Here is a 26,178-nt window from a genome sequence, read left to right as displayed (position 1 = left end):
GAAGAAGCAGGCTCATAGCAGAGGAGCCTGATGTGGGGCTCGATCCCATAACGCCGGGATCACACCCTGAGCCGAAGGCAGGCGTTTAACCGCTGTGCCACCCAGGCGCCCCAAAAGAGAGTGACTTTAGATGAGGGAGCTCTGTCTATGACCCTAAGATCATGCTGCCTAGGAGCCTACCTGATTCCCCGTCTACGCTGGCCCTGAACATAGCTCTTAAAAGAGGTAGATGTAGTAAAAACTCAGTGAGGGTGAGGATTTTTGTTTGGTTTACTAATATATCCTAAGGAGCAGACACATGGTTGGTGTTCAGTAAATATTTATTGAATGAATGGAGAAATTGTCATAAATGGCCAAACTTAGAGCCATTGTAACCACTGGGGAAGTAATTGGCCTAGTGGTTTAAAGCAGTGATTTAGGGGTTTGATGGATTTGAGTTCCATTTCTGGCTCTGCATCTTACAAACTATGTGAGCATGGCAGGAGCTAAACTCCTAGGTCTGAGTTTCATCATCTGGAAGTGAAAATAATAATAGCATCTACTTGCTTAGGGCTGTTTGAAGGATTAAATGAGATAATACATGAGAAACATTTAACACAGTGCCTGGCACACAGACCAACTGCTGGGAGGAAGAAAAGCTATGAGTATTGCAGGAGTGGTCCTCTGGTTTATGGATTGCATTTGTGTTCTCTTTATAGGTATAAGTAACAGCAATTCATTCATTCACTCAGCAAATACATTTTAGGGACTTCCTATGCACCAGACATTGATTTAGGCACAGGGAATGCTTAGTGAACAAAACAAAGAACTTCTGGTGGAAACAAACAGATAAGCAACAAATGAAATAAATAAGTAAATTTTAAGGTATGTTAGAAGGTGACTAATGCTTTGGAAAATTAAAAGTAGAGCAGGGTGAATGTGATCAGCAGTGGGAGGTGAGGAGCAGAATGTAGTATTTAAATAGGGTGATTCTTGAGAAGGTGACATTTGAGCAAAGACTTGAAGGAGGTGAGAGACTTGGTCATGTGTGTATCTGGAAGAAGAGCTCTGAAGGCAAAAGGGAATAGCCAGTGCAAAGGCCCTGTGGAGGGATATGACAGGTGCCTCTATGGGTCTGAAAAGAGATAATCAGGGCTGGAGTAGAGTTAATGGAGGTGGGTGCAGATTATTTAGAAGCTGGTAAGCCGTTGTTTTGAGTAGTACAGGTACAATAAGAGGGATTTGAACAGGGCGCCTGGGTGGCACAGCGGTTAAGCGTCTGCCTTCGGCTCAGGGCGTGATCCCGGCGTTACGGGATCGAGTCCCACATCAGGCTCCTCCGCTAGGAGCCTGCTTCTTCCTCTCCCACTCCCCCTGCTTGTGTTCCCTCTCTCGCTGGCTGTCTCTATCCTGTCGAATAAATAAATAAAATCTTTAAAAAAAAAAAAAGAGGGATTTGAACAGAGGAATCATTTGACATAGCCTGAGTTTTAAAAGGGTTATTCTGGCTGCTGAGTTGAGAACATGTCATAGGGAAGGAAGTGAGTGCAAAAACAGGGACACGTGTGAAGAAGCTATTGTAGTAATATGGACTGGAGATGATGGTGACGTGAACCAGGGTAGCAGGGGCCTGGGAAATGGCAAGAAATGGATGGATTCCAGATATATTTTAAGGTGATTAGAATGGGCAGAAGTGGAAGGTTTGCCCTTGTGAAGTTCTGCTCATCTCCACCTATTTCCAGATAACATGATGCACAATCAGTAAAGATAAATATGAGTAATTTCATAAAATTATAGTGGGTAGGCCTTGCCCTGTTCAAAGAAGCATTGCCTCCACTGCTGATTTTTATTCAGAATTAACAATTTATAAAACTTGGCCTGTCTGCTAACATCACAAAAAGATAGTTGCGCTGACTCATGAAGGTCCATACTACCCTTGAATGGTGTGTTCTTGTGAACTTGGATCAAGTCAAGTCCCTAGTTCCAACCACTAATTTCTAGGCAATATAGAGGACACAGGAACATGTTAAATAATACCACAGACTTGCAACCAGCAAAATACAAATGTGTAAGATTCTATAAAACAAATGATCTGTTTCTTTAACAGATAAATTGCAAGGGGAAAAGAGAGGAAAGAGACTGACTCCTTTAGATCGAAAATGACTTAAGAGCTACCTCTTCCAAATGTATTAACCTTATTTGGATCCTGTTTTTCAATAAAACTTAAAAATTTATGAGATATTTGGGCAAATGTTAACACCCATTTGATATATGATAATATTAACACATTATTGTTAATGCTTTATAGGTGTGAAAATGGATTATGGTTATGTTTTTAAAAGAAAAAGACAGTATCCCTGTCTTTTAGAGTAGGCGTTGACAAACATTTTCTAAAAAGGGTCAGAAACATTTTAAGCTTGTGGACCAAACATTCTATCACAATTACTCAATTCCACCATTATAACACAAAAGAAACCATCCACAATAAGTAAATGGATAGGCATCACTGTTGTTGAGAAAGAAAATCTTTTCCTCTATACTCTTAGATTCACTTTTGGGGGCTTGTGAATTAAACTGAATGAAAAACAGATTAGGAAAGACAGATTTTTATTCATGAACATAAGAGTTCACACACATAAGAGGTGGTTAAAATTTGGGACTTAAGTATCACCTTAATAAGGGAAGAGGAGGGGGGGCAAAGGATGACTTATGGGAAACCAAAATGACTTTTAGGATAGATAAATGGGCCCTTAGGAAAATAGATGACAGATACCATAGTTTTGTGACAATGTCTGTTTAGATGTGGTTCCAGCTTCTTTGTGATTAAGAATCAATCTTTCATAGTGCTGAAATTCCTGCAGAGGGGACTTATGACAATTGAGTTCTTTTGGGAGACTCTGCTTTTAGGCACATAAGGGAGTTGGTAGAAGAAAAGCCTATTCTTGAATGACTTCAGCTCAAAATAATTTTTATGCCACATGGAATATTCTGGACCCCTTCACTATGTTCCAATTAAACTTTATTGTCAAACAGACATTGAGCTGTAATTTGCTACGTCTATGTCAGAGATACGTACTGGAATATTTATACGTGAAGTAATATGATGTATGAAATCTGTTTTAAAATAATCAAGTAGGGGAAGTGAATGGGCAGTTAGGTAAAACAAGATTGCCCATAAACAGACAACTGCTGATGAGTACATGAAGGTTTATTACACTTTGCTCTATATTTTTAAATATGTTTGCTATTTCCTATTATCAAGGTAAAAAAAATGGTAAAAAAAAATAAGCAAAACAAAAAGCAAACAAAACGCAATAATACTTAAGATTTTGCATTAATCAATATTATTGAACTCATTATATTCCAGAAACAGTGCTAACCACTTTATATGTACTAACTCATTTAATCTTCAAAACAACCTTAAGAAGTAGGTACTATTATTGTCCCCATTTTACAGATGAGGAGCATAAGATACAAAAAGGTTAAATAAATAACCAAAGTCACAGAGCTCATAAAAGGTCAGAACCATTATCTGACCCAGGCAGGTTGGCTCCAGAGGCCAGTCTCCTAAAATACTACACAAGTTCCTTATTAGGTATAAGATGCTTATGGATTTGTAGAATTCTCTCTCTGTTCTCTGCTAACAATGACTCTTTTCTAGTTAATATGCTGCTCCAGTAATGTCTAGTCTGGGAGGATTACCTCCTGGATCTTTGCATCCTACATTATTATTCATTCATCTTTCTGAACCGCAATATGATAACTAAGCTTAGTTATTAAAATGATCTAACTCCTTCTGTATCTGAATGCATTTTTTATCAGCCTTCTCCCTCTTGCTTTCGTCCAAAATACAACAACGAAAAAATCTTCTTGAGGAGAAAAAAGACCCAATGGCTTGTATAAAACATGAGCATTTGAGTCCTGCTAATCTCAAGTATACAATTTTAACCATGCAGGCATAGATTCAGGTCAGGAGCCAGTATTTTCAACCATCACTGTGTACAAAGGATTTCACATCAGCAGTATTAGCATAATCTTTAAATAGACATCAAAAAACAAAACCCAGGCTACAAGGAACCTTGAGAGGTCATCTAATCCCCCCTGCTGCTAAGAAGGGGTGGGCCTGAGCCAGCCAAGAGAGGCAACCTTTCATCCCTTCACCAGGAATTTCATAAGCTTCTTTTTAACATTTCTACGCCTCAAAACGCTTATTTTAGAGGAAATTCCTGAAGCTTGGATATGGTGCTTTTTACCCTGACAAAGCTTTTCTCCATTTAATAATAGGTCTGTCTCAGGGACAACAGTATGATGATGATGATTATAATAATAATAATAATTATAACAATAATATATAGATATAAAATATAAAAATAATGATAAAATCCAAAAGCAATTGAGTTTTCTGGACACAGCAGCAAAGCTCCTGGAGAGCTCATCAATATGGAAAAGACCATACTCGTCTCTTAACATAATAGCCACTTTTTACACAGATGATCACACTCCGCGTATTATCGATCAACCTATTTGAGGCTCAAAATCATTGTTGCACAAGTAGTATTACTGACTCCATTTACAGATGAGAAAACCGAGGCCCGGCACCAGTGATTTCCATCTAGGTCTCCTGAGTCCAGTCTCCCATTCTGCCTACCACACTGCTCTGGGAAAGCAAGGAGATCTTCAGGTGGGTTGTTCACCATCAGACCATGGTTAACAGAGCTTGGCTAGGGTAGAATTAAGCAGTGAAAGGAAAAAGGAAATTCTCATGTGCTGTTTGCTGAAGTCAAGCCAGACCAAAATGGCACCATATATATCAGTTACTTTGAGGTTATAACATATTTTTTTTTTAAGATTTTATTTATTTATTTGACAGAGAGACAGCCAGCCAGATAGGGAACACAAGCAGGGGGAGTGGGAGAGGAAGAAGCAGGCTCCCAGCGGAGGAGCCTGATGTGGGGCTCGATCCCATAACGCCGGGATCACACCCTGAGCCGAAGGCAGACGCTTAACGACTGCGCTACCCAGGTGCCCCAAGGTTATAACATATTATTAGCCAGTGATGAGGGGTGGGGAGAATGGGTTGACTTATATTCTTCCCCACTGCTTTAATTTTTTAAAATGAGCATATATAGGGGCACCTGGGTAGCTCAATCAGTTAAGCGTCTGACTTGATTTCGGCTCAGATCATGATCTCAGGGTTGTGAGATGAAGCCCCAAACCAGGCTCTGTGCTGGGTATGGAGTCTGCTTAAGATTCTCCCTCCCCCTCTACCCCTCCCCTGCCCTGTGCTCACTCACTGCTCTCTCCCATATATATATATATGGGGTGCCTGGGTGGCTCAGGCAGTTAAGCGCCTGCCTTCGGCTCAGGTCATGATCCCAGAATCCTGGGATTGAGCCCTGCATCGAACCCTGCATCGGGCTCCCTGCTCAGCTGAGAGCCCACTTCTCTCTCCCTCTCTGGCTCCGCCTGCTTGCGTTCCCTCTCTAGCTGTCTCTCCCTGTCAAATAAATAAATAAATAAATAAAATCTTTAAGAAAATTAATGAGAAGATATTAAGAAAACACTTGAAATAATGTGTGGCATATAAGCATTAGTTATTGTTCTTATAATCATTATTATTACTCCAATACTGAAATTCACCTTTTAAGGTTATACTGCAAAGTTTCTGGACACTTCACTGGTGCAGAAAGATTAGATGGCTAAACATTTCAGAGAATGTCAGAAAATGTGCTTCCTTGAAGAGCTAGGGCAGGAACTGTAAAAATACAGCCATTGACCAAATCTGCCCCCTTCCCTGGCAAATCGTGCTACACCCACCCACTCATTTATGCATTGTCTATTGCTGCTTTTGAACTATAAGAGAAAGGTTGAGAAGTTGTGACTGAGACCATATAACACACAAGGCCAAAAACGTTTGCTATCTGCCCTTTACAGAAAAAATGGGCTGAACTCTGAGTTAAAGGCATTTTTGCTCAAGACAGCATATTTAGTTTCTTAAAATTCAAGATAACATTGCTTATAAGCAATTCTAAAGAAACTATCAAGATAACCATGAGCTTCCCTATTTGATCCCAACCATCAACGCAGTGTCTCAAGTAGCTAAACAGATAAAAAGCATGACAGCTTCCACTAATTATGGTCATGAGGTCCATCCCCTGTACTTAAGACCCTACATGGGCAACTCCTACCTTAATAACAACTCTTTTTGTTTTTCTAAGACCATGGGTGAACGGCTCTTCCTCACTACCTTCCTGGAACAAAGTTATTTTTAGTCACATTTGGGACTAAAATATTTCCATTTGTGTTGGTCATGTGTTTGTGTGTGTACATGTGTGTGACACCTGTGTGTGCCACACACTTTGCTGGATTCTGGGAATACAATTTTGGTGGGGGGAAGAGGATATAATTTTTGTTCCAAGGATTGATAAGATTTCTTTTTCCGTGAAGCTTACATTCTAACAGAGAGATTTTTTTTTAAAGCCCAGAAAACATATTGTTAAAAGGGGATAATTTCTGATAGTAAGAAGAGATCAAAAGAAATACCCTGGGGCTCGGGGATGGAGAGGGATTAGTAAGGAAGAGAGGGGGCTACTTTAGAATGGGTGACCAAGAAGACCTCTCCCAAGAAGGGGCATTTGTGTGGAAATCTGAATAACAAGAGGAAGCCAATTTGCACATACATTTTTTTAAAAAAATCATATTCCAGGACAAGGGAAGAGCAAGCATAAAAGCAGAAATGAGCATTGCGTATTTGAGGAAGAGAAAGAACACCCGCGTGGCTTGAATGTGAGTGGGACGAGGCAAGATTGAAGAGGGAGGTCAGGGCCAAATCATGTAGAGACTCAAGTCTTGGTAAGGTGTTTGAATTGCATCCTACATCAAATGGGAAGCCATGGAAAGCTTTTCAGCAGAGCAATGACCTGATCTGATTTATATCATACAAAGATCAATTTGGCAGCTATGATAAAAGTGAATGGTGTTTGGGAACCATTGAAGAGCGGAAGCAAGGAGACCAAAAAAGTGGCTCTTGTACTAGTTCAGGGGAGAGATGATAGTAGTGGTGGATGTGAAGAGCAGTGACTGCTCAAGGTACAGATTGGGTATATAATCAGCTGGAATTGCTGAAGGATTGGAAATGGGAAAGCAAAAGCAGGGGAATAGAGGATGACTCTTACTTGCGGTCTTGTGGTCTAAGCAACCAGGTAATTGGTAGAGCAATTTTCAAGATTCACTCATTTGTTCACTCAGCAAATGTTTATTGAGGACCTACTTTGTGCCAGGTATTATTCTAGGCACCAGGAACTCTAGCAGTAAGATAAGCCGCAAGAATTCCTACTCTGGTAAAATTGATACTCTAGGAGGGAACAGAGAATACAGAAGATTAAGGGAGAAAAAAAGAATTTGAGGAGGAAGATGGGGGGAATCATCCACCAGATCCTGCTGATTCTGTCTCCTAAGTATTTCTTGTAGTAGTTCAAGTTGAAAAAGATGGCAGCTGCATTGAAGCCACATTTACCTTGTTAAGTTAATTAAATGAGGAGGCTGTTAGACTGAGCTGGCTCCAATATTATGGCAACCGATGTAGACAAACCAAAATCTAAGCCTGTATATGCCTCAAGGTTATTAAATAGAAACCTAAGGACAACCAATCACAAACGGCCAACCAGGATTTAAGCTATAGCCAATCAATAATTGCCATGCTTTGCTTCTGCCTTTTCTCTATAGAATCTCTCCCTGAGCTCTTGCTGGTTGAACGCTCCTAACAATTTCTGGTTTGGTACTGGCCAATTCAACTCGATAAATTTTCAGATAAACTCTGAAAATGTTTAGTATGCCTCATTTTATCTTTTAACAAGGAGTAGACTTGAAAGACATTGGTGAGGGGAAACTTCCCGATGGGCAGAGCTGCAAACAACACAACTGGCGATCTACTTCGTACAAAAGCCCAAGAAGGGAGACTATATAAAGATTCCTAGAGAGTAGCCAAAAGTCTGGCCTTTAGTCAAGGGTCTGGGAAGAAAAGATGGAAAGATCAGAGGTAAGAATATCTGGTGCAGAGTCATGCAGATGGACATACACTTAGTTGAAGAATAAAGAGTTTTGTATCACACATTTATACCCCCCAGAAAACATCCACCACTGTAGAGGAACTGTACAACCAAGTAGACAAAAGGACTCTGCCAACTGACATTAGTCAGCCTTGTCATTGGCCACCTCGGGACTCGCATGAGAAAGACACATAAATGAAGTAGTCACAGTGGTAGAAATGGTGGCTACATATGGGCTCACCAATATGGAGTTTCACTTACCAGATGGATCTAGCTACCGCTGCCTCCATTTACTAAGTACAGTTTAGCTACAGCAGCCCTCCCTTGTCTGCAGGGGATGCCTTCCAAGACCCCGAGCGGACACCTGAAACCACAGATAGTACCTAACCCTGTATACACTGTGTTTTTTCCTATACATACATACCTAATTTATAAATTAGGCACAGTGAGAGATTGACAATAGAACAATTCTAACAATATACTGTAATAAAAGTTACAGGAATGTGCTCTCTCAGAATACCTTACTGCACTGTACTCACCCTTCTCCTTGTGCTGATGGCAGAGAAAACGCCTACGTGAGATGATGTGAGGCGAACATGGCGGGCGCTGTGACACAGTGTTGGGCTCTTACTGACTTTCTGACCATCCATCGGGAGGATGACTGGCTTCTGGACTTGGCGGAGGGTAGGGAATTGAAACCACGTTAAGCTAAACTGCAGGTAAGGGAGAACGACTGTACCGTTGCCTCTCAATGTCCAGCGCCGCTCAGAAAGAAGCATCTGTGTTTCAATGTCGTAGGTATAGAGACTTATTTTGGAGGGGGGGTGCCTGTCCTGCCCACAGAGCCCCAGCCAGCATCACCATCTGCAGGCTCGTGGAATACCGGATCCGCAGGCATGGAACCCCACACAACACAGCATCTGAGCGGTGCTCTGCAAACTCGGGAGCTTCCCTGACAAGATCTGAAACTGGCCCCTTACACCGGAGGGCAAGGAAAGACTGAAGAAAGAGGCTGGCCACTCCTGATTGGAGTGTCCAAACAAGTAAGGGAACTTGATGAGGCTTGTTTCCAGTGGATCTCTGCATCCGCTGCGAGAATCTTCAAAGTTTATATAGAGGCCTTAATGAGGTTCAGGTGTGTAACTGCCCAGATAGTCTCAACAACACATTGCTCGCTCAAGGCTGTGTCCTTGAAACTGCCTCACTCTATAGAAAACGAGGGCTGAATGTACATTTCCAGGACAGCGGAGGGAGTCAGGAGCTTCTAATTGCCCGGGTCTAGCCTGAGGGTCAACTGGTGTTCCTGTCCTCTGGATGACCTCCTCCAACACTTTACCCCTCGTGACCTGCCTTTACAATCTTGCGTGCCCCCACTCCAACCACGCCCTCTTCTGCAAATTACCCTGAGCAGGCAGCAAGGAGTTTCACTGGGATGGAGGTGACTTTTTTTTCAGTGACCTGGCTGCACAGGAGGCAGATACCACAACAATAACAGACACATGCAAGACAACACAGATTAAGATAATGATTCCCAAAATAAAGAACAGCTTTTTCCACCAAAGACCCCATGAGCCAAACTACCAGTTTATTAAGTCACCGAAGAAGGGTGTCAGATCATTCAGAACATTGATTACTTGCATCCTCACGTGACTCTGCTTATGTGTTAGCAGAGTCAGCAGCTATGAACCCAGCATTCTCTTGGGTAATGGCATAGATGCCTCCTTGCAAGGCAATAGTAACCTTCAAGGCCATCCTTTTTTTTTTAATATTTTATTTATTTATTTCACAGAGAGACAGAAAGAGAGGGAACATAAGCAGGGGGTGTGGGAGCGGGAGAGAGAAGCAGGCTCCCCGCTGAGGAGAGAGCCTGATGTGGGGCTTGATACCAGGACCCAGGAATCACGACCTGAGCAGAAGGCAGAGGCTTAACAACTGAGCCACCCAGGCGCCCCAAGGCCATCCTTTTTTGGAGGATAGTGTTTCTCGTTAGAGACACTTCAGTGCTCAGAAAGGACAGGCTGTGTTGGCTCGCATTTAAGGCTCCCCGGGTGAATTTAGTAAGGTCTTCTGTGTGAGCTATAATGCCCTCCAGGCCAACAGTGGGAACAAAGACAATGGCCAAATGATTGTACCAGTGGAAAACAGAGTGTATCCATCTGGCCTAGAGGACAGTGAGTTTGGCAGCTTTAGGAATTTGACCTGGTTATAATACCCTGCATGTTTCCTGGGGGAGGCAGCACTGTCAGGCATGAGGAGATGGACTGGGGACAGGATATGCCAGATCAGCACCTCTACCTTCTCCCCGTTTACAATGGTGCATGCTTCATTCCAGGTAGAGTACATTTCAAAGGTCAAGCTTGCAGCAGCACAACTGGATCCCAGGGGAGATTAAGTAGTTCCTCCTTACACAGGGGTGCAAAGTAATTATTCATCCATTCAGGTGGGACAACCCATTGCAAATTCTGGTAGGTAATACCTTCCCCAGGCATCATGGGACTTGATATCCTCAGCAGCATAGCACTTTGATCCATGGTGACAGTTGGTGGGGAGGGGACTGTTTCCCACAATTGCCATACCTTTGTGGTATTGGGTATCTCAGCAGGGTCCTCAGTCTGGCATATGGAGCAACAGGTGCCACTGGTTGATCATTCAAATGTACTAAAACATGGGGTAGTACCTTAGTCTACCCAGGCAGGATGGTTTTACCCTTTAGTAATTTAATCTATTGCTTGCAGGTTACAGGGAAGATGGAACCTCCATTCAGTGTCATACTCTTTTGCCCAGTTTTGTACGTCATGATCACCATCTGTTTGCTGAGGGTATCTACTCGGTACTTAACGTCTCTAATCCCCTAATGGTGGCAGCATGGTTTGTGCAGTGACAGAGGAATACTTGGGTTAGGCCAAACTAAGGCATATTTAGAATTCTCACTTGGTGGGAGGGGGCCAACGTCATCAACTTGCCAAACTCTCATTAGTTGGGAACTCCAGTGAATGGCCCTTGGGCATTGTTTAGAACACACAAGACATGTTGTTACTGTATTAACCAAGTCGCTGTATTTCAAGGGCAATTTGGCATTCTTGGCAATATGCCATTCCACCTGGGCGCTAAAGTGGCATCTACTGAAGGGTCAGTATGAGGGCTCGTGCAGAGCAACAGCATTAACTTCCTGATTGCCGGGAGGTGTCAGTGCCTTATGAGCCGGGATGTAGAAGGCAGTGAGAAATGTCTCAGGCCTTTGCAGGTGAACCCAAATGTCTTTCCACATATTTTGACCTCACAAGGGCTTATTCATGATCATCCACCTCTCAGCTTCCCACTGGTCCAAGCCATGAGGTTAATCCCTTTTGAATAGCCCAACTGTCAGTACAAAGGGTTAATGGCCAGGGCTCGTGAGTGATCACTAGCCAAATTGCTCTGAGTTCAGCTCACTGGCTCCTGTAATTCTTTCCTGCTACAAGGAGAACACATTCTTATTGAACCTATGCAAATAACTATATGGACATGAAAATAAGAATATACATTAAGAATTTCCAAATTCTGGAGGGTTCAGGTAGGGAAGAAAAGATAAATGTTTCAACTCTGTTCATAAAAGTGTATGTTGGCAAATTGCTGACTGCTTAAGAAAAAAGAGAAAAAGCTTTCTTAAATCTGGAAAAACAAAACAAAACAAAATCAACAATGCTTCCAATAAAAAGTTAAAAAAATTAAAGACATCCTCATCAGCTTTTCCATTAGAGTTCTATAAGTTCTTATTCAGTTCAGTAATATGATCATAGTTAATCAGACACCTGTACTTGTCAGTCTTTTCAATGAATCTCCTTGAAAATGAAGCACTTTTGCAGGAACACTTTTGCAAGAGAATCGGAGTGCAACAATAACTGTCTGTAAATGACAAAAGACTTAAAAATAGCTATGGTTAAAGATCTGGTTAAGAGTTCATTATAATGTGATTAACATGGAGATTTGGTTATGTCTGTGACACACATCCTCTCTATGACTCCTCCAGTACTGAGCAGGGGCACTTCCTGCACAGCAAAGGAGACGGACCATGGGAACAAGCCAATGACATGGGATCCCCGAGTTGTATCCCATGTCATACCATCCAGAAGCAGCCAGCCTCAGAAAATGCTGGAACAGCCTTCTAAAGGCAAACCTGAATCACCAACTCAGAAGCAATTTCCTGAATGTGGTGCCAACCTCAGGATGCAGCAGATGCTGAAATCAAAGACTTCTGTATGGGGCCAAGTCCCCAATAAGAAGAACACAAAGTGTGTGGGGAACAGGAGTGGCCCCCCTTATCATCACTCCTAATGATCCAATCACAATGGGGAATTTTCTGCTTCCCATCCTTGCAACTCTGGGCTCTGCAGTATTTAAAGTTCTGGTCTCCAAAGGGTATACAGACTCTTGCCAGGAAACACAGAAAGTGTCTCATTGAACAACAAACTGTAGTTACCACTAGGACGCTTTGGACTCCTTGTGCCCAGAGCCCAGAAAGTCAACATGCTGGCTGTGGTATTTGACCCTCATCAGCTGAAGAAGGTGGTGCTGCTTTACAAGGAGGACAGGGAGAATATGTGTGGAATCTAGGTGGTGTACTTGGGCACCTTCTGGTATTTCCTTGACTCCTGATGCCAGTGGTCTAGACACAAACAGCAACTGCTGTCTGGAAAAGGTGTGGTTTGATTGCCTAGGGCCCAGGGTGTCGGGAACGAAGGTTTCAGTCACACCACTAGGGGAGCCAGCAAGGCCCGCCAAGATAACATCTGAGTGCGAGGGGGAATTTAGGATGAATAGTGGATGAAGGGGAGGACGAGGGCCAGTGTGAACCTGAAACCTACTACCGCATTAGGAGCTACTACTTGTCCCACTAAGCTTCCTCTTCTAGGAGAAGTGGTCTAACTGTCTGTGTAAGGCTGTTATGTTCACCTGTTCTCCTCTGATGCTGGAATCTGAAGTCCACAGGGCAGGCAGTTGGAAAGGGAAGATGGGTGTAAGGTTTCAGTAACAAGCTGGAACCCACAACCACAAGAATAAACTGAAACCACTCAGACCTTGCTTCTTCTGATTTTGGGGATACGAGGGCAAAGCTGGGGCCCTTCATCATCATGGAGCTAGACACATAGCTGGTCCAGGAGTCCGGGAAACTGAAGGAAGATCCAGAAACAGAAGGAAGAAGCGGTTGCAGGCTCAGCCGCTGCCTCCACGTGAAGGTGAGCCACCAAAGCCCCGACGTGGATCTGCTACAAAATGGCTGCTGCTTCACTTCCCCTCTCCAGTCTCCTACAAGAACCTCTTACGGCCAGCATTAACTGAAAACATACAGTAAGAAGAATTCTAGGAAGTGTAGGTCAGCCTACCAAGTTGACACCTTACAAAACCATCATAACCTTACCTTAAATGACCTCCCATTACTTTCATACTGTTAACAAAATTTGTGAGGTTCCTTGTGACCTGACTTCCACCAGATTTTCTGCTTTATCTCCTATTCATCCCCACCACCATCCCCAGTCTCAGGCTATTATGTATTTGTTTAGTACAAATGTTCTAACTTTTCTAACCTTTCCACACTATTCCTCGTGGCTGGAAGACTTTTCATTCCTTCCCTCTCTTCTTCTTAACCTGGCTGAGACCTATTCACCCTTATGGGCTCAGCTTCTTTTAGGAAACCCTCCCTGATATATCACTTTATCATTGGTGGCCAGTACAAAACGAGGTCCATAGTTAGCACCCAACAAATTTTGGTTGAATAAATTAATATGTGCCTATGACAATTAAAACTGATTATAACTGAATGAACATGGCCGCAGTCTTGGGCATACAGGGGATAAAATGCTATAGTCAAGGTCAGTGGGTAGACAATATATCCAGCCTATTAAAATGTGTACAAAACTATTCAGTTCTGCAGAAGTATACATGTTCCATTTATCCACTTATTTACGCCATCCCTTTGCTATATAAACCCCCATTTCAACACATACTTCTTGCTTAGTTTGAGTCCCCCACAAAGCAGAGCCTAACATAAGGTAGTTTGTTTGGGAGGTGATACTGGAAGCAGGATAAAAAATCAGGGAGAGAGGAAAGGGAAGGGGGGGGGAAAGCCAGTAAAGAGGGTTACTGAGCTGGTAAATGTCCTGACCACTGAAGTTTTATCTGACCAGAAACCCTCTGAGGAACTGCGGAGAACATTAGATATCCCTCTGAGAGGAGGCTGACGCATTTGACCACTAACCCAATCCCTCACTGGTTTTGAATGTTGCTCTAGGGAACTTGTCCCTATCCCCTCCCCAATACTTGCAGCCAGACGGGGATGAATGAGATCTCAAAAGATCTTTAGAAAAAGCCCCAAGGTGGAAAATTAGAGGCACCACCAGCACTTGTGGGGGACATTAGAAACAGCCACAAACACGGTCTACCACAGCTGCAATGAAGGGGGGCTGAGGTGATGTGGCTGGAGTCACCAACAAGTTCTGCTCCACTTCCCAAGGACCTTTATCTCCGTTAATCACTAGATGCCACCATAAATACAAAAAGAGTAAGAAACCAATTTTACCTTCTTCTTTCAGAGAACTCATGACTTGGACGTTTAGGGAAATGCCACAAATTTACTGCATCTCTACAGATAAAATGAAGAAAAGAGAGCTAGCTAGATAGAAGGGGCAAATAGCTCATTGCTGGCTGACTGACTGCTTTATTCAGAGTGTCGATCAATGAGGCAAACTCCCAGGTGTATTTGTATTCCTTCTCCTTATGTTGTATGGGAATGGCATGCCTGGAGTTGTACAATGCAACAACCTTGCCTAGCCCAGAGCAGCTACTCACCAAATATTTGTGGAAGGAACAAGAGCAGGTGAAACATCAAAGAGTTGTTTGACCTAGAGTATTAGAAAAGTAGAGATCAGTGGTTCTTATATGGGGATGATTTTGCCACCCAGAAAACACCTGGCAGTGTCTAGAGACATTTTTGGTTGTCAGAACTAGAGAAGACAGTGCTTCTGGAATCTAGTGGGTAAAGATGAGGGTGCTGCCAAGCATCCTATAATATATAGGACAGCTCCTCTTACCCTAACAAAGAATTATCCTGTCCAAAATATCAATAGTGGCAGAGTTGACAAACCCTGACACAGATAAAGGGTATCTGGGTATTGATATAGATTGATATATAGACTTATACACAGATTGATATTTATATATTTATATAATATTTTATTTGTCCACTTAATATAGTTCATAATATTTTTTTAAAAATCTATGTTTAATTATAAGTGATTTGTCCTACATGCCAGCAATACAAAGTGTTGCATTAGTACCACCAAAACCAAAGGAATTGGTGAGTCCAATACATCTTTTCCCAATTTTCCATTCCTGTGCCTTTAATGGAACATAATTGAGATCAAATTCTGGTTCTGTACAATCCAGGTTTAAAGTAGGTGGTAGTTTTTGATAATAACAAGCCAAAGCAGTAAAAGCTGCCTCAACCGCCCCTGCAGCTCCCAACAGATGTCCCGTGGCTCCCTTAGTTGAAGAAACTGCAAGGGCAGGTGCATGGTCTTTGAAAAGATGTTTGATAGCTTTGTTTTCAGCAGCATCTCCCAATGGGGTGGAAGTAGCATGTGCGTTGACATAGGATATCTCTTCAGGTTGTACACCTGCATCTCTTACAGCTGCAGCCATACATCTAATAAAATAAGGAGAGAAATTTATCAGAACTAAGTTTAATTTGAACACAGGAGTCTCTATATGCTTTATGAGAAAGAAATAAACATATATGCTGGATGAAGAAAATCATTTCCTCTAATAACAGAACCTCAACTTGGATCACCGTATGAGTTAGAATGCCATCTGCATGGGCATAATGAGTCACCCCCAGTAACCTGGACTGACTCAACACCAGAGATAAATACACAGGCCTATGGGTTTTATAATCTCTAACAAAATATATTTCCATTTATTTGAATTGATATTTTTCCCTGGGGAAAATATCATGTTGACTCATGATATGCTGACTCAAACCTAGAATAGTTTTTCTTCTAGGAATTTTTTATCAGTGGGGTGTGCGTGCGTGTGCATGCGTGTGTGTGTGTGTGTGTATAGTGATTCCAAATATGGAGAAAAAATTTATAAAAATGTTTTAATTTTTTCTCTCACATTTAAATGTAAAACTTGGCATATTTCCCAATAATCTAAAAATGTCTGCACCATTACTTTGGTGCTTCAAATAACCTTTTCAAAATTCTATTTAGGCTTTAAGAATTCTAAATAAATGAAGTACGGTGCCAAGCCAAAAAAACAAACAAACAAATCTGAAAATAAAACATTTCTCTGGAACAATCTCTGAAAACATCATCAATGTCAACACCTTCTTTTTTAGTTCCTGATCTCTGGGTTGCATACATTTCCTTAAGAGGCAGCTCAGGGTATAATGTGAAGTGTGATGAAGGGTTTCACCTAAATATAACTATTTCTTCATCTAGCTGGCTACTATGTTTGACACCAGGAACTATTTACTAAAACTCAAAAGCATAATTCAGGGGCCAGTAAACTGTGGCCCTGGCCAGATGCCTGTTTTTACAAACACAGGTGACCCTTGAATAATATGGGTTTGAACTGTGTGGGTCCACTTACATGTAGATTTTTTACAGGATTGTACTATAAATGTATTTTCTCCTCCTTATGATTTTCTTAATAACATATTCTTTTCTCTAGCTTACCTTATTGTAAGAAGACAGTATATAATACATACACAAAATACGTGTTCATTGACTGTTTATGTTATCAGTAAGGCTTTCTGTCAACAGTAGCCTATCAGTAGTTAAATTTTGGAGGAGTCAAAAGTTATACATGGAATTTTTTTTTTTTTAAAGATTTTATTTATTTATTCAACAGAGATAGAGACAGCCAGCGAGAGAGGGAACACAAGCAGGGGGAGTGGGAGAGGAAGAAGCAGGCTCATAGCGGAAGAGCCTGATGTGGGGCTCGATCCCATAACGCCAGGATCACGCCCTGAGCCGAAGGCAGATGCTTAACCGCTGTGCCACCCAGGCGCCCCTATACATGGAAGTTTTGACTGCACAGCAGGCCAGTGCCCCTAACCACCCACATTGTTCAAGGGTCAACTGCAGTTTTCACTGGAGCACGCCCATTCATTTATGTATTGTCTATGGCTGCTTTCACACTAGAAGACAGATTTGAATAATTGTTGACAGAGACCCTATGGCCTACAAAGATGAAAATACTATTTGTCCCTTTACAGAAAAGGTTTGCCAACCCCTGGTCAAGTTAACTGCTTAAAACGTAATATGACCTAAGCAGGCTAGTCTATTAGCTAACACATTAATTTTTTTTTTTAACTTAACTATCTCTTCTGCAATACCAACTTGCTTTTCAAATTGTGGTCCTCAGACCAGCAGCAGCAGTTTCATGGGAGCTTGTTAGAAATGCAGAATCTCTAGCACCACCCCAGGCCTAGAGTCAGAATCTGCATTTTAATGTCCCTGGGTGGTGAAAAGTTAGAAAGTACTGATTTAATAAAAGCAGAACCCTGTTGAAATGGCACAGAGACCACACACAACTAGAAGGGCTGACTTTACTGTCTGAGTCTGATGAAGGGCCAAAGAGGAGGACTGTGAGAGGAAGCACTCTGACAGTTGCTAAGCACAATTGGAAACATGAAAAATTGGCAAAGACACACATGGCCCTCTTTACAACTTTATAGGCCTTAACTAAAATCTAATTTTTGTTAAGGATGTTCAAATGCTTTCAAATATTTCAAACATGTTAAAGCAAAGAATTCAAAACCATTTTGTCTTGTCTAAAATGGAAAAACATCAAAGATACTGTACACCAAGGGCAGATACTACAATATCGGACTCCCTACTTTGAAAGTCTAATAAAATGTCTTATTTGGAGAAATATTTAAATAAAACAACAAGTCTTGGGGCACCCGGGTGGTGCAGTTGGTTTAGTGGCCCACTCCTGGTTTTGGCTCAGGTCGTGATCTTGGGGTCCTGGGATCCTGGGATCAATGTGGAGTCTGCTTGGAATTCTTTCCCTCCCCCTCTGCCCTTCCCACCCCTATCCCTGTGCTCACTCTCTCTTTCTCTCTCTCTCAAATAGGTAAATAAATCTTTTTAAAAAACAAAACAAAACAAAGAAGTCTTTACCTTAAGGCACCTTCTCCTTCAGGGTCAGGTGCAGTTATGTGACCAGCATCACCCGAGAGTCCATAGCCCAAAACTTCTGCATAGATCCGGGCCCCTCGTTGAACAGCATGATCATATTCTTCCAGCACAAGCACAGCTGCACCTTCTCCCATTACAAAACCATCTCTCTTTGGGTGAAATGGTCGACATGCCAACTTAGGATCAGGGTTTGTGCTCAGAGCACGGGCTCTGGAAAACCCAGCAAGAGATAAAGGACTAATGCAAGAATCTGTACCTCCAGCCACCATCACATCAGCATCACCATGGGCTATAAATCTAAAAGAGTCTCCCACAGCATGAGCTCCTGTGGTACAGGCTGTAGACACTGTATGATTGGGGCCCTTGAGTTTATAGCGAATGCTGACCTGGCCTGCTGCCATATTGATGAGAATCTTAGGGACAAAGAATGGGCTGACTTTACTATAACCTTTTGTCTGAAACATCAAAGCAGTTTCAGAAACAACTTCAAGAGGAACCATTCCCATACCAATTGCAACTCCGGTAGCCACTTGATCAGCTTCTGATTGAGGGTGCCAGCCAGAATCTTTCAAGGCTAACTCTGCAGCCCCGATGGCCATAATGGTAGGAGAAGACATGGACTTGATATCGGATTTGGACACAAAGTTTTGTTCATTGAACTGACCTTCATCACAACCTCTTGGCACATAAGCAGCAACACTGCAGGGGATATTCTTATACTCCTCACCGACCACTGAAATAATTCCAGTCTCTCCTCGTATAAGACGATCCCATACCAGCTGAGTTCCAACACCCAGAGGAGTCACTAATCCAATGCCTGTAATGACAACCCGCCTACGAAATCTGAACGTTGGCACAGTTCCTAAAAACCTCCTTTTACTTCCTATTAATCGCTGGCATAATCTTGAATATAGATGAGGGCTTGTAATTTTTAAGAAATTTTGCAAGCAGTTTGACAACATGGTTGAGATTCAGATGATCAGAAACACATTCCTGTAACAGATCACAACACGCGCAGGAGGTAATCACTGTTGTTTAAATAGCTTATAGGCCTAAGAAACAATAGCCGAAAACTTCTTTCAGGTGCTCGGTGTGAGCTGTTAATGAACACAAAGAAAACAACGTTAACATCACTTTAATTTATACTAATCGTCAAACCAACTGTTTTGAGTTCCCTTTTTAGACTGTAAATACCTCAGATATTCCAAGACAAAGAGGTGAAATGATGAGTCATTCAATTCACCACAATAGAATTACACCATGAAAAATATAAAGGCACTCCTGGCCTTTTATGGACTGCAGGAAGCATCCTGTATCAGGATTACTGAGGCCTTATTCTAGGTAGTATTTCTGGTGCCAATGACACAAAAAACACTTCAGGGCCTATTCTTTGAGGTAGGGGTAAGTAAACTTTATTGGTCTTCAAAATGTGGAGAAAATTTGGGTTTTTGACTAGGGCGGGGTTTGGGAGTGAGGGGCGTGGCCAACTCCCCACACCGCCTCTCAAGCACACCGCACACCCCCGAAGAAAGCACTCCCAGAGGAAAAGAAACCAGGCCCAGGTCATCAGACTCCCCTTTCCCGATCCAACCCCCGGAAGGAGAAGCGTAGCACGCAGCTGATACCTTCACCAGGCCTCGCGCCGGCCGCGCAGCCGCCGTCTGCACACGCACGTCCGCTCATGCGCGCGCGCACGCACGCCCTGCGTCTGAGCCGGGTGCGGCCAGTGGCCCTTCCGCCGCGTCACCTTGGTGGAGGTCAGACCGCGGGAGGCGGCAAGGCTCAGGTTGCACGGGAGGGAGCTCCCCTCGTGCGACTTCAGTGACAGGATGATAATCAGGACGCGATCAGATAGCTTTTTTGCCCATCAGGAAAGGATTTTGGGGGGCGGGGTAATGATGTCCAAATATTTCCATCTGCTAGGAGAAAGGACACTGTCATATTCTACTGAAATCCTTGGAAAGAATTAAGGAAATAACTGTAGCCTCAAAGTTATTACCGTACCTCCCAAAGTTGTTTATAATAGTAAAGTAGAACTAACCAAAGTGCCTAACAGTAGGAAATGGGTTACTTTGTAGTACACCTAAAGGCTGTGCAGGCGTTTAAAATAATTTTGTAAGTGAATGTTCTGTGGAAAAATGTTGAAACCATGTTAGGAGATACAAGTTACAAAACAGTATATATACCTTTTAAAATATATTAAATATTTTAATAAATAATAAATAGTAAGATAAACATATTTAAAATATATTTTCAGATCTGCAAGGATGTACAATGATTGTGAAGTTCCCCCATTTTTGCTTAGTCTTAGGTAGTATCTTTTCTATAATAAACAAATAGTACTTTTGTAATAATAAAGCTATTTTTACTTTTTAAAATTATTGGATCTGGGGCAAGGCTCAAAATGCCATGTGCAATGTCTAACAAGAATGGAGACAAAAACAGATTGTAGACATTTATTTCTAAGTGTCTAAAAAATACAACTTCATTTGTTCAGAGTTAACTGTGAATCTATAAAGGGAAAAACATGAAATATTTTAAAAAACAACAAGAAAGCAAGATATTTATATAGATGACCATCTTTTGCTCACATGCTAACCCAGGTATGAGATTTGTGTCCTTTTTTCTTTTTTAGATAAAGGATTGACCATGTAATCTGCATCTGATCCTCCCAGCCATATTTGTTTCTTTCTGGACAGTGTCTCTTGAAATGATTGTTTCCGAGTGCTCTTCCTTCTTTCCCAGCTCTAGAGAAGAATTTTGGTCAAGCTCAGATTTTCCTGGTTAGTATTGGTTATAAATGAGTTTGGAAATGTACTTTGCCTAAAATAGTTTAGGAAACCCTAGTATGACCTTACGTCTTCCTTGATCCAAGCCTATTCAGTCACTTCTTAGCATGACCTTCATTCATTAACCATAGAGTTAACTTAAGAGGAATTAAATAAACACATGTGGTTATAAAATAATTAAAAGTTGTGAGTGAGAAATACCCAAGCTTGCTGTCCCTTTTCATTGTTATGCAATATGTTGAAATTACAGTGTGAAAAGACCTACAATATATTCTTTAAACCCAAACTCCTAGGAAACACCCAGTTTTAATGTGCTGTTTTTTCTTTTGTAATATCACAAGATTATCTTGGATAAGGAGTGACAAATCAATTAAAATCTTGTAGAAAAGTAAAACCACCAAAAAGTCATTTCACTTCTATTTCTACCTCTGATCTCCTTTCCTTTGGTTTGTAAAAGGGATAAGAATGTCTATGATACTCCAATAGCCATAAAATGATTTAGTACCATATTCCTTGCTGGTGATGCTGATACTGATCTAACCACGGCTATAAACTCATTATAACTTCCATGAAAGCAGGGCCCATGCTTATCTACTTCACTGCTTCACGGTATCTAGCACAGTGCCCGGCATTTAGTAGCCACTTCATAAATATTTAGTGAATGACTGAATTATGAAATGAATGAATAAACACATACACTTCTACTGGTTAGTATCATATACACTGCTTTGTGTGTTTTTTTTACCAAATAACTTTTTCTTCTTTTCACAGTAACTTTTTTGTTTCATCAGCTCAAGGACTGTCTGTGTGTAAGGTATGATCATCAGTTTTGTCTTTCCTACTAGATTAAAAATCTCTTATGTCCTCCATCAGACTACTTTGTACACAACAGGTGCTCAATAAATAATTGTTGGTTAATTACTTAATGCAATCACGCAATAGTGAATCACCGTACAATTTCTAAAAGGCTTCACTGAGGTCAGTGTTTTCTCTTTTATGTCAAAACTGACCCTGGGGAAATTTAATGGGTTATTTCTTTTTTCTATTCCATTTAAGAATAGTGCCACCATGTGTCAACTCTAATGATGGTGTGCTTAATAAAGTTGGAATCCTGAAAAAAAAAATTCATTATTTTGGAGGAAAAAAAAATCAAGTAAAAGAATGGAAAGTTCAATGTTGATTTAAAACTAGAACACCCTTTAGTTGAAGTGATGGTAAGTATAAAGAGATTAAGAGGAGCCTCCTATCTTCAATTTTTCTCAAGGAACTGAAAAATCAAAATATTTTCAACTTGACTTAGTGGAAGAAGCAGACAGGGAAAAGAACAAGTCAAAGTCCCTTATAAAACTCTCTTAACAGCTGCATAAATGGTGGTATCCAGGAGAGATTGTAGTTACTCGAGAACTTCAACAGGAGTATTGGTAAACAGTAATTTGGAATGATTTAAATTTCAGGTGATTTAAAATAAATAATAATTTACTGAATTACCCTCAAAATGATGATTTCTATGATTTTTTTAAACTCTGCATCATTATCACAGTATTAACTCTATGGCATTGGTTTTCACACCGTGTTTGCTTATTCCTCACAAATGCCTGGTGGCCATTATCTCTGTCAAGAGACAGGCTAATAAGCTGATGGTATTCTGTCCCTCCTGCCCCCTCCTCCTGCTTCAATTCCAGAGCATCTCCACTTTGGTGTTTTCTATATACTGGGTTTCCTCCTAAGAATTTATTTGAAAAAAAAAAAAGTGTTCTATTACTTAAAAATAAAAGTCAAAAAACTATATAGTATGTAATAACCTTAAGCTATTACAAGGATAAATAAATGTGAAAAAAGAAAAATTAAGGTGCATATAGTTTGTGGTTAGAGACAGCTAGCTATAATTCTAGGCCCTCTTCTCTGCACCTTTCCATCTTTCAGAGTTGTGGGTAGTACATGTCCAGCTAGGGACTACATTTCCCAGCCTTCCCTCTTTTATCTAGATGGGGCTCCATTTTCTCCAATTATATGGTAGAGAAAATGCTATATGTCATTTTGGGCCCATGTGGTTAAGAAGCAGGTATGCCTTCCTTTTGCCCAACCACTAACAATGCAGAAGTATCTGAGGCTCTATGGCAGGAGTTAGCAAACTACAGGCCAAATCCAGTAGGCTGCCTGTTTTTGTAAACAGAGTTTCATGGGAACACAGCCATGCCCATTCATATTAGAGTACTGTCTACAGAATACAAGTGCAGTGGCAGAATTAAAGAGTTGAAACAGAGACCCTGTGTCCACAAAGCCTTAAACATTACAATCTGGCCCTTTACAAAAAATGTTTGTTGACCTCTATTCTACAGGATGGAAGGTGCCTGGGAGCCTGAGTCACTACGTGGAGGAGAGCCGCTCATTGACTAATGACACCTGCTTTTTAAACTGTTATGTGAGCAAGAAAGAAACTTCTCTTGTCACTGAAAATTTTAATTACAGCAGCTAGTAACATACTATCAGTTAAACACACTAGTCTTGGAAGCTGGTCCAAAACCTACTTATTAAAAACTTTTCCCACGTATCTAGCAGATGAATGGAAATTGAAGCAGATGGCATAGCTCAAGGTCTTGCTCTGAGATACTGGAAGAAAACTTCAAATTTAAGAAGCAAACAGAAGATAAATCATCAAGAACATTTAAATAAGCTACTTACACAAATAACTTACCTTAAAAACATAAGGTCAAGAAAAATATTTGTTGAGGTTTTAAAGGTATGTCTGCAAAGAAGGAAGCCATCGGTAAAGTACACTTTCAAGGACATGGTGAGGCAGAGAATGGATTAAAGAAGCTAGGATTCATCTTCTAAAAGGAATAAAGGATATTAATGACATGATCTATCTGTGAAACAAAGTCACAGAATAATACCCACCCTTACTATGTGAGATGCATATTTTTACTGCCAACCCCTCCTTCCATTTTATTCTATTCTATTTTGTCCTTATGGTATATATGTTTTATGCTGGTCACCACACGGTAAATTGAGTCCACAACCCACTACGTTGCAACCTGCGGTTTGAAAACTACTTCTTTACAGAGACATCATACTATTTGAACTGGTACTTAATGAAAAAGATTTTCAATCATTCTTCTAATTCTAAAAAGAATCTATATACCAGAAACCCAGCAGAGTTTACAGACACCCGTTTGATTTTAAACATTTGTTGCTCCTTCCTTCTGAAGTTCCTTGATCCACACATGTCTAGGAACACCTGGCAGTCTGCGAGGAGGAAGCTGTAAGGTTGTTTTGTTTGGGGGGGGGAAAGAGTGGTTGTACTAGAGGGTTTCCCCACCTTCGTGGCTGGATCAATCGAAGCGCACCCTGCGGCGCGGAAAGAGCCTGGTTTCTGGGACAAACCGCCAATCACCGGCCAGCATCCCCCTGCCCCTCCTAGCTGAAGCCCCCGGGCCCTGACAACCAAGCACCCCGCCCCTTCTTTCTGATCGAAGCCCCGAGGCCCAGGCGACGACACCCCGATCACTCCAGGTCCAAACCCCCGACCCTCCCGGAACCGCCCCAGCCCGCCTGGCTGAGGCCGCCCCGCCCCTCCCCGCCAAGCCCCCCGCCCCTTCCCGCCAAGCCCCCCACCTCCGGGTCGAGCGCCCCGCCCCTCCCGGCTCGCCGCAGAGGAGGCCGCGCGCTGTAGCGCCTGCTCAGTGAGGGACGCGGCGCGCGAGGGGCGGCGACGGCCCCGGGCGCTCAAGCATGGCGGCAGCGGCGCTGGGCAGCTCGTCGGGCTCCGCGTCCCCGGCTGTGGCCGAGCTGTGCCAGAACACCCCGGAGACCTTTCTGGAGGCCTCCAAGCTGTTGCTCACCTATGCGGACAACATCCTCAGGTGCGGGGCAGAGGAGTCACACGGGGTGCCAGGGCGGGCGGTGAGGGGGCGCCTGGTTGGCCTGGGTTTGGGGGCGCCCGGCTTGGGCCCGGAAGGGTGTCGAGGACATGAGGGACCGGGCCCTGAGCCTGGCTCCGGTTCACTATCCGAGCCCACCCGCCAGGGGCTTCGAGACACAGGCGGGCCACTCCCTCCCGAGAAGAGTAAGTTTCTTTGCACTTGTGACTTGGCACCCAATGTCGGGGTGCTCTAGGGTGAACTGGAGGTCGCGGGGATTGCGCAAGGCGGAGGGAGGTGAGAAGGCGTGCCCTAAACACTTGCTTCCGTTCGGGTTAATTGTCTTAATGTCAGCACAGAAAGGGTAACAGCGTTTTATTCCCGCTGCGTGGATTTTACCGAACATAGTGCCTTAGCCACAGGCTTCTGAGAAGTTAGTCTCGACAAAATCCCCCCCCCAACGTTTTGTGAATACCTTAATATTAAAGCATAATACTACAGAAGTGGTGGGGTTTTTACATTTTTATGGTCTTTTCCTGCCCATTTTGTTGATTGAAATGTTATTAACCATACTAAAGTTACAATTTTCATATTAACACCTGTATTCTACTTTTCAACATGACCTTTTAAATAAGAATTAGTGAAGATTACCTTGGTTGAGGGTAATTTGTTATTCTCTCGTGAGCAGAAGTACACTTGTAGATCCTTAAGGGACCTTACAGGTTTGGGGAATTGGGAGGCAAGTTTGATTATTCATTTTGAATCATTTTCCACCTCAGTTCTTAGATCAAATCATGTAGTGGCTTGTGTAGGGTAGGGAAATGGGACCGAGGTTAAAGGAGCTCCAGGTGCCAGGTAGTTGAGTGAGTTTACCTCATTCATCAGGTCATCAAGGTTACTATCTAGGTTCTCTCTCCCACTTCACCCCCTCGTGCACTTATTCTTCTAAGTGGTGGGTATATTGGCACGAAGTCTAAAAGGAAATGCTTAGTTTCAAGGTTATAGATTTGATGTGACCCAATTTTAGAGACATTAGTTACAAGTGTAGTGTTTTAGCCCATGGCGTTTCATTCTTCATGGCAATATATTGTTCATAGAGGTAACATTAAGGATTTTAAAAGTAAAGTGAAGGAAAAATGACCCTTTATTATTCGCCCAATGCTATAACGGATGTGCAGTATGTGCAGTGTACACAGCCACAAAATTGTGACCTATGTGGAGACTGCCTTTCTCCTCTGTGACACCTTCTCAACTCACCTCTACCCTGTGAGATCTAACAGCTCTTCAAAGCACAGGGATGCCAATGGACTCTGCATGA

General features: G+C 42.2%; 2 protein-coding genes and 1 long non-coding RNA gene across 5 annotated transcripts in view; 2 read left to right on the top strand and 1 right to left on the bottom strand.

Annotated features, from left to right (window-relative positions):
• Nucleotides 1-15,221: 15,221 nt before the first annotated feature.
• OXSM (3-oxoacyl-ACP synthase, mitochondrial) lies at nt 15,222-19,907 on the bottom strand. The gene is made up of 3 exons (XM_008709338.2): nt 19,837-19,907; nt 18,194-19,308; nt 15,222-15,708 (listed from the first exon to the last, which is right to left on the bottom strand). Exons 2-3 carry the CDS (start codon nt 19,171-19,173, stop codon nt 15,306-15,308), a joined length of 1,383 nt encoding a protein of 460 aa, XP_008707560.1. The 5' UTR covers nt 19,174-19,308; nt 19,837-19,907; the 3' UTR covers nt 15,222-15,305.
• Nucleotides 19,908-19,961: 54 nt separating this feature from the next.
• LOC121104291 lies at nt 19,962-23,061 on the top strand. 2 transcript variants are annotated; one of them, XR_005836590.1, is made up of 3 exons: nt 19,962-19,997; nt 20,847-20,994; nt 21,772-23,061. It is a non-coding gene; the product is annotated as an uncharacterized LOC121104291 (long non-coding RNA). The 2 variants fall into 2 exon arrangements; XR_005836589.1 differs by lacking the exon at nt 21,772-23,061 and having other exon boundaries at nt 20,847-21,719.
• A 1,629-nt stretch (nt 23,062-24,690) lies between these two features.
• Nucleotides 24,691-26,178, top strand: part of NGLY1 (N-glycanase 1) — a 59,175-nt gene continuing 57,687 nt past the window's right edge. Inside the window, exon 1 of one of the 2 annotated variants that reach the window (XM_040636880.1) lies at nt 24,691-24,863. In XM_040636880.1, the coding sequence (XP_040492814.1) occupies nt 24,733-24,863 (131 nt within the window). In that variant the 5' untranslated portion in view covers nt 24,691-24,732. The remainder of the gene's footprint in view (nt 24,864-26,178) is intronic. The other variant, XM_008709352.2, reaches the window with a different exon arrangement.

This window comes from Ursus maritimus, unplaced genomic scaffold (assembly GCF_017311325.1).
Source record: "Ursus maritimus isolate PB19 unplaced genomic scaffold, ASM1731132v1 scaffold_20, whole genome shotgun sequence".
Taxonomy (NCBI): Eukaryota; Metazoa; Chordata; class Mammalia; order Carnivora; family Ursidae; genus Ursus; species Ursus maritimus.
The sequence above is the reverse complement of the archived record's forward strand: the minus strand, read 5'-3'. Positions and strand labels throughout refer to the sequence as shown.

What these genes read in the sequence shown, in the direction of transcription:
- OXSM (XM_008709338.2), bottom strand. Translation starts at nt 19,173, where the DNA reads ATGTTGTCAAACTGCTTGCAAAATTTCTTAAAAATTACAAGCCCTCAT. An exon ending in GAAGGAGAAGGTGCCTTAAG is followed by an intron (nt 15,709 to 18,193) that starts GTAAAGACTTCT and finishes TTATTTTATTAG; the next exon opens with ATGTATGGCTGCAGCTGTAA.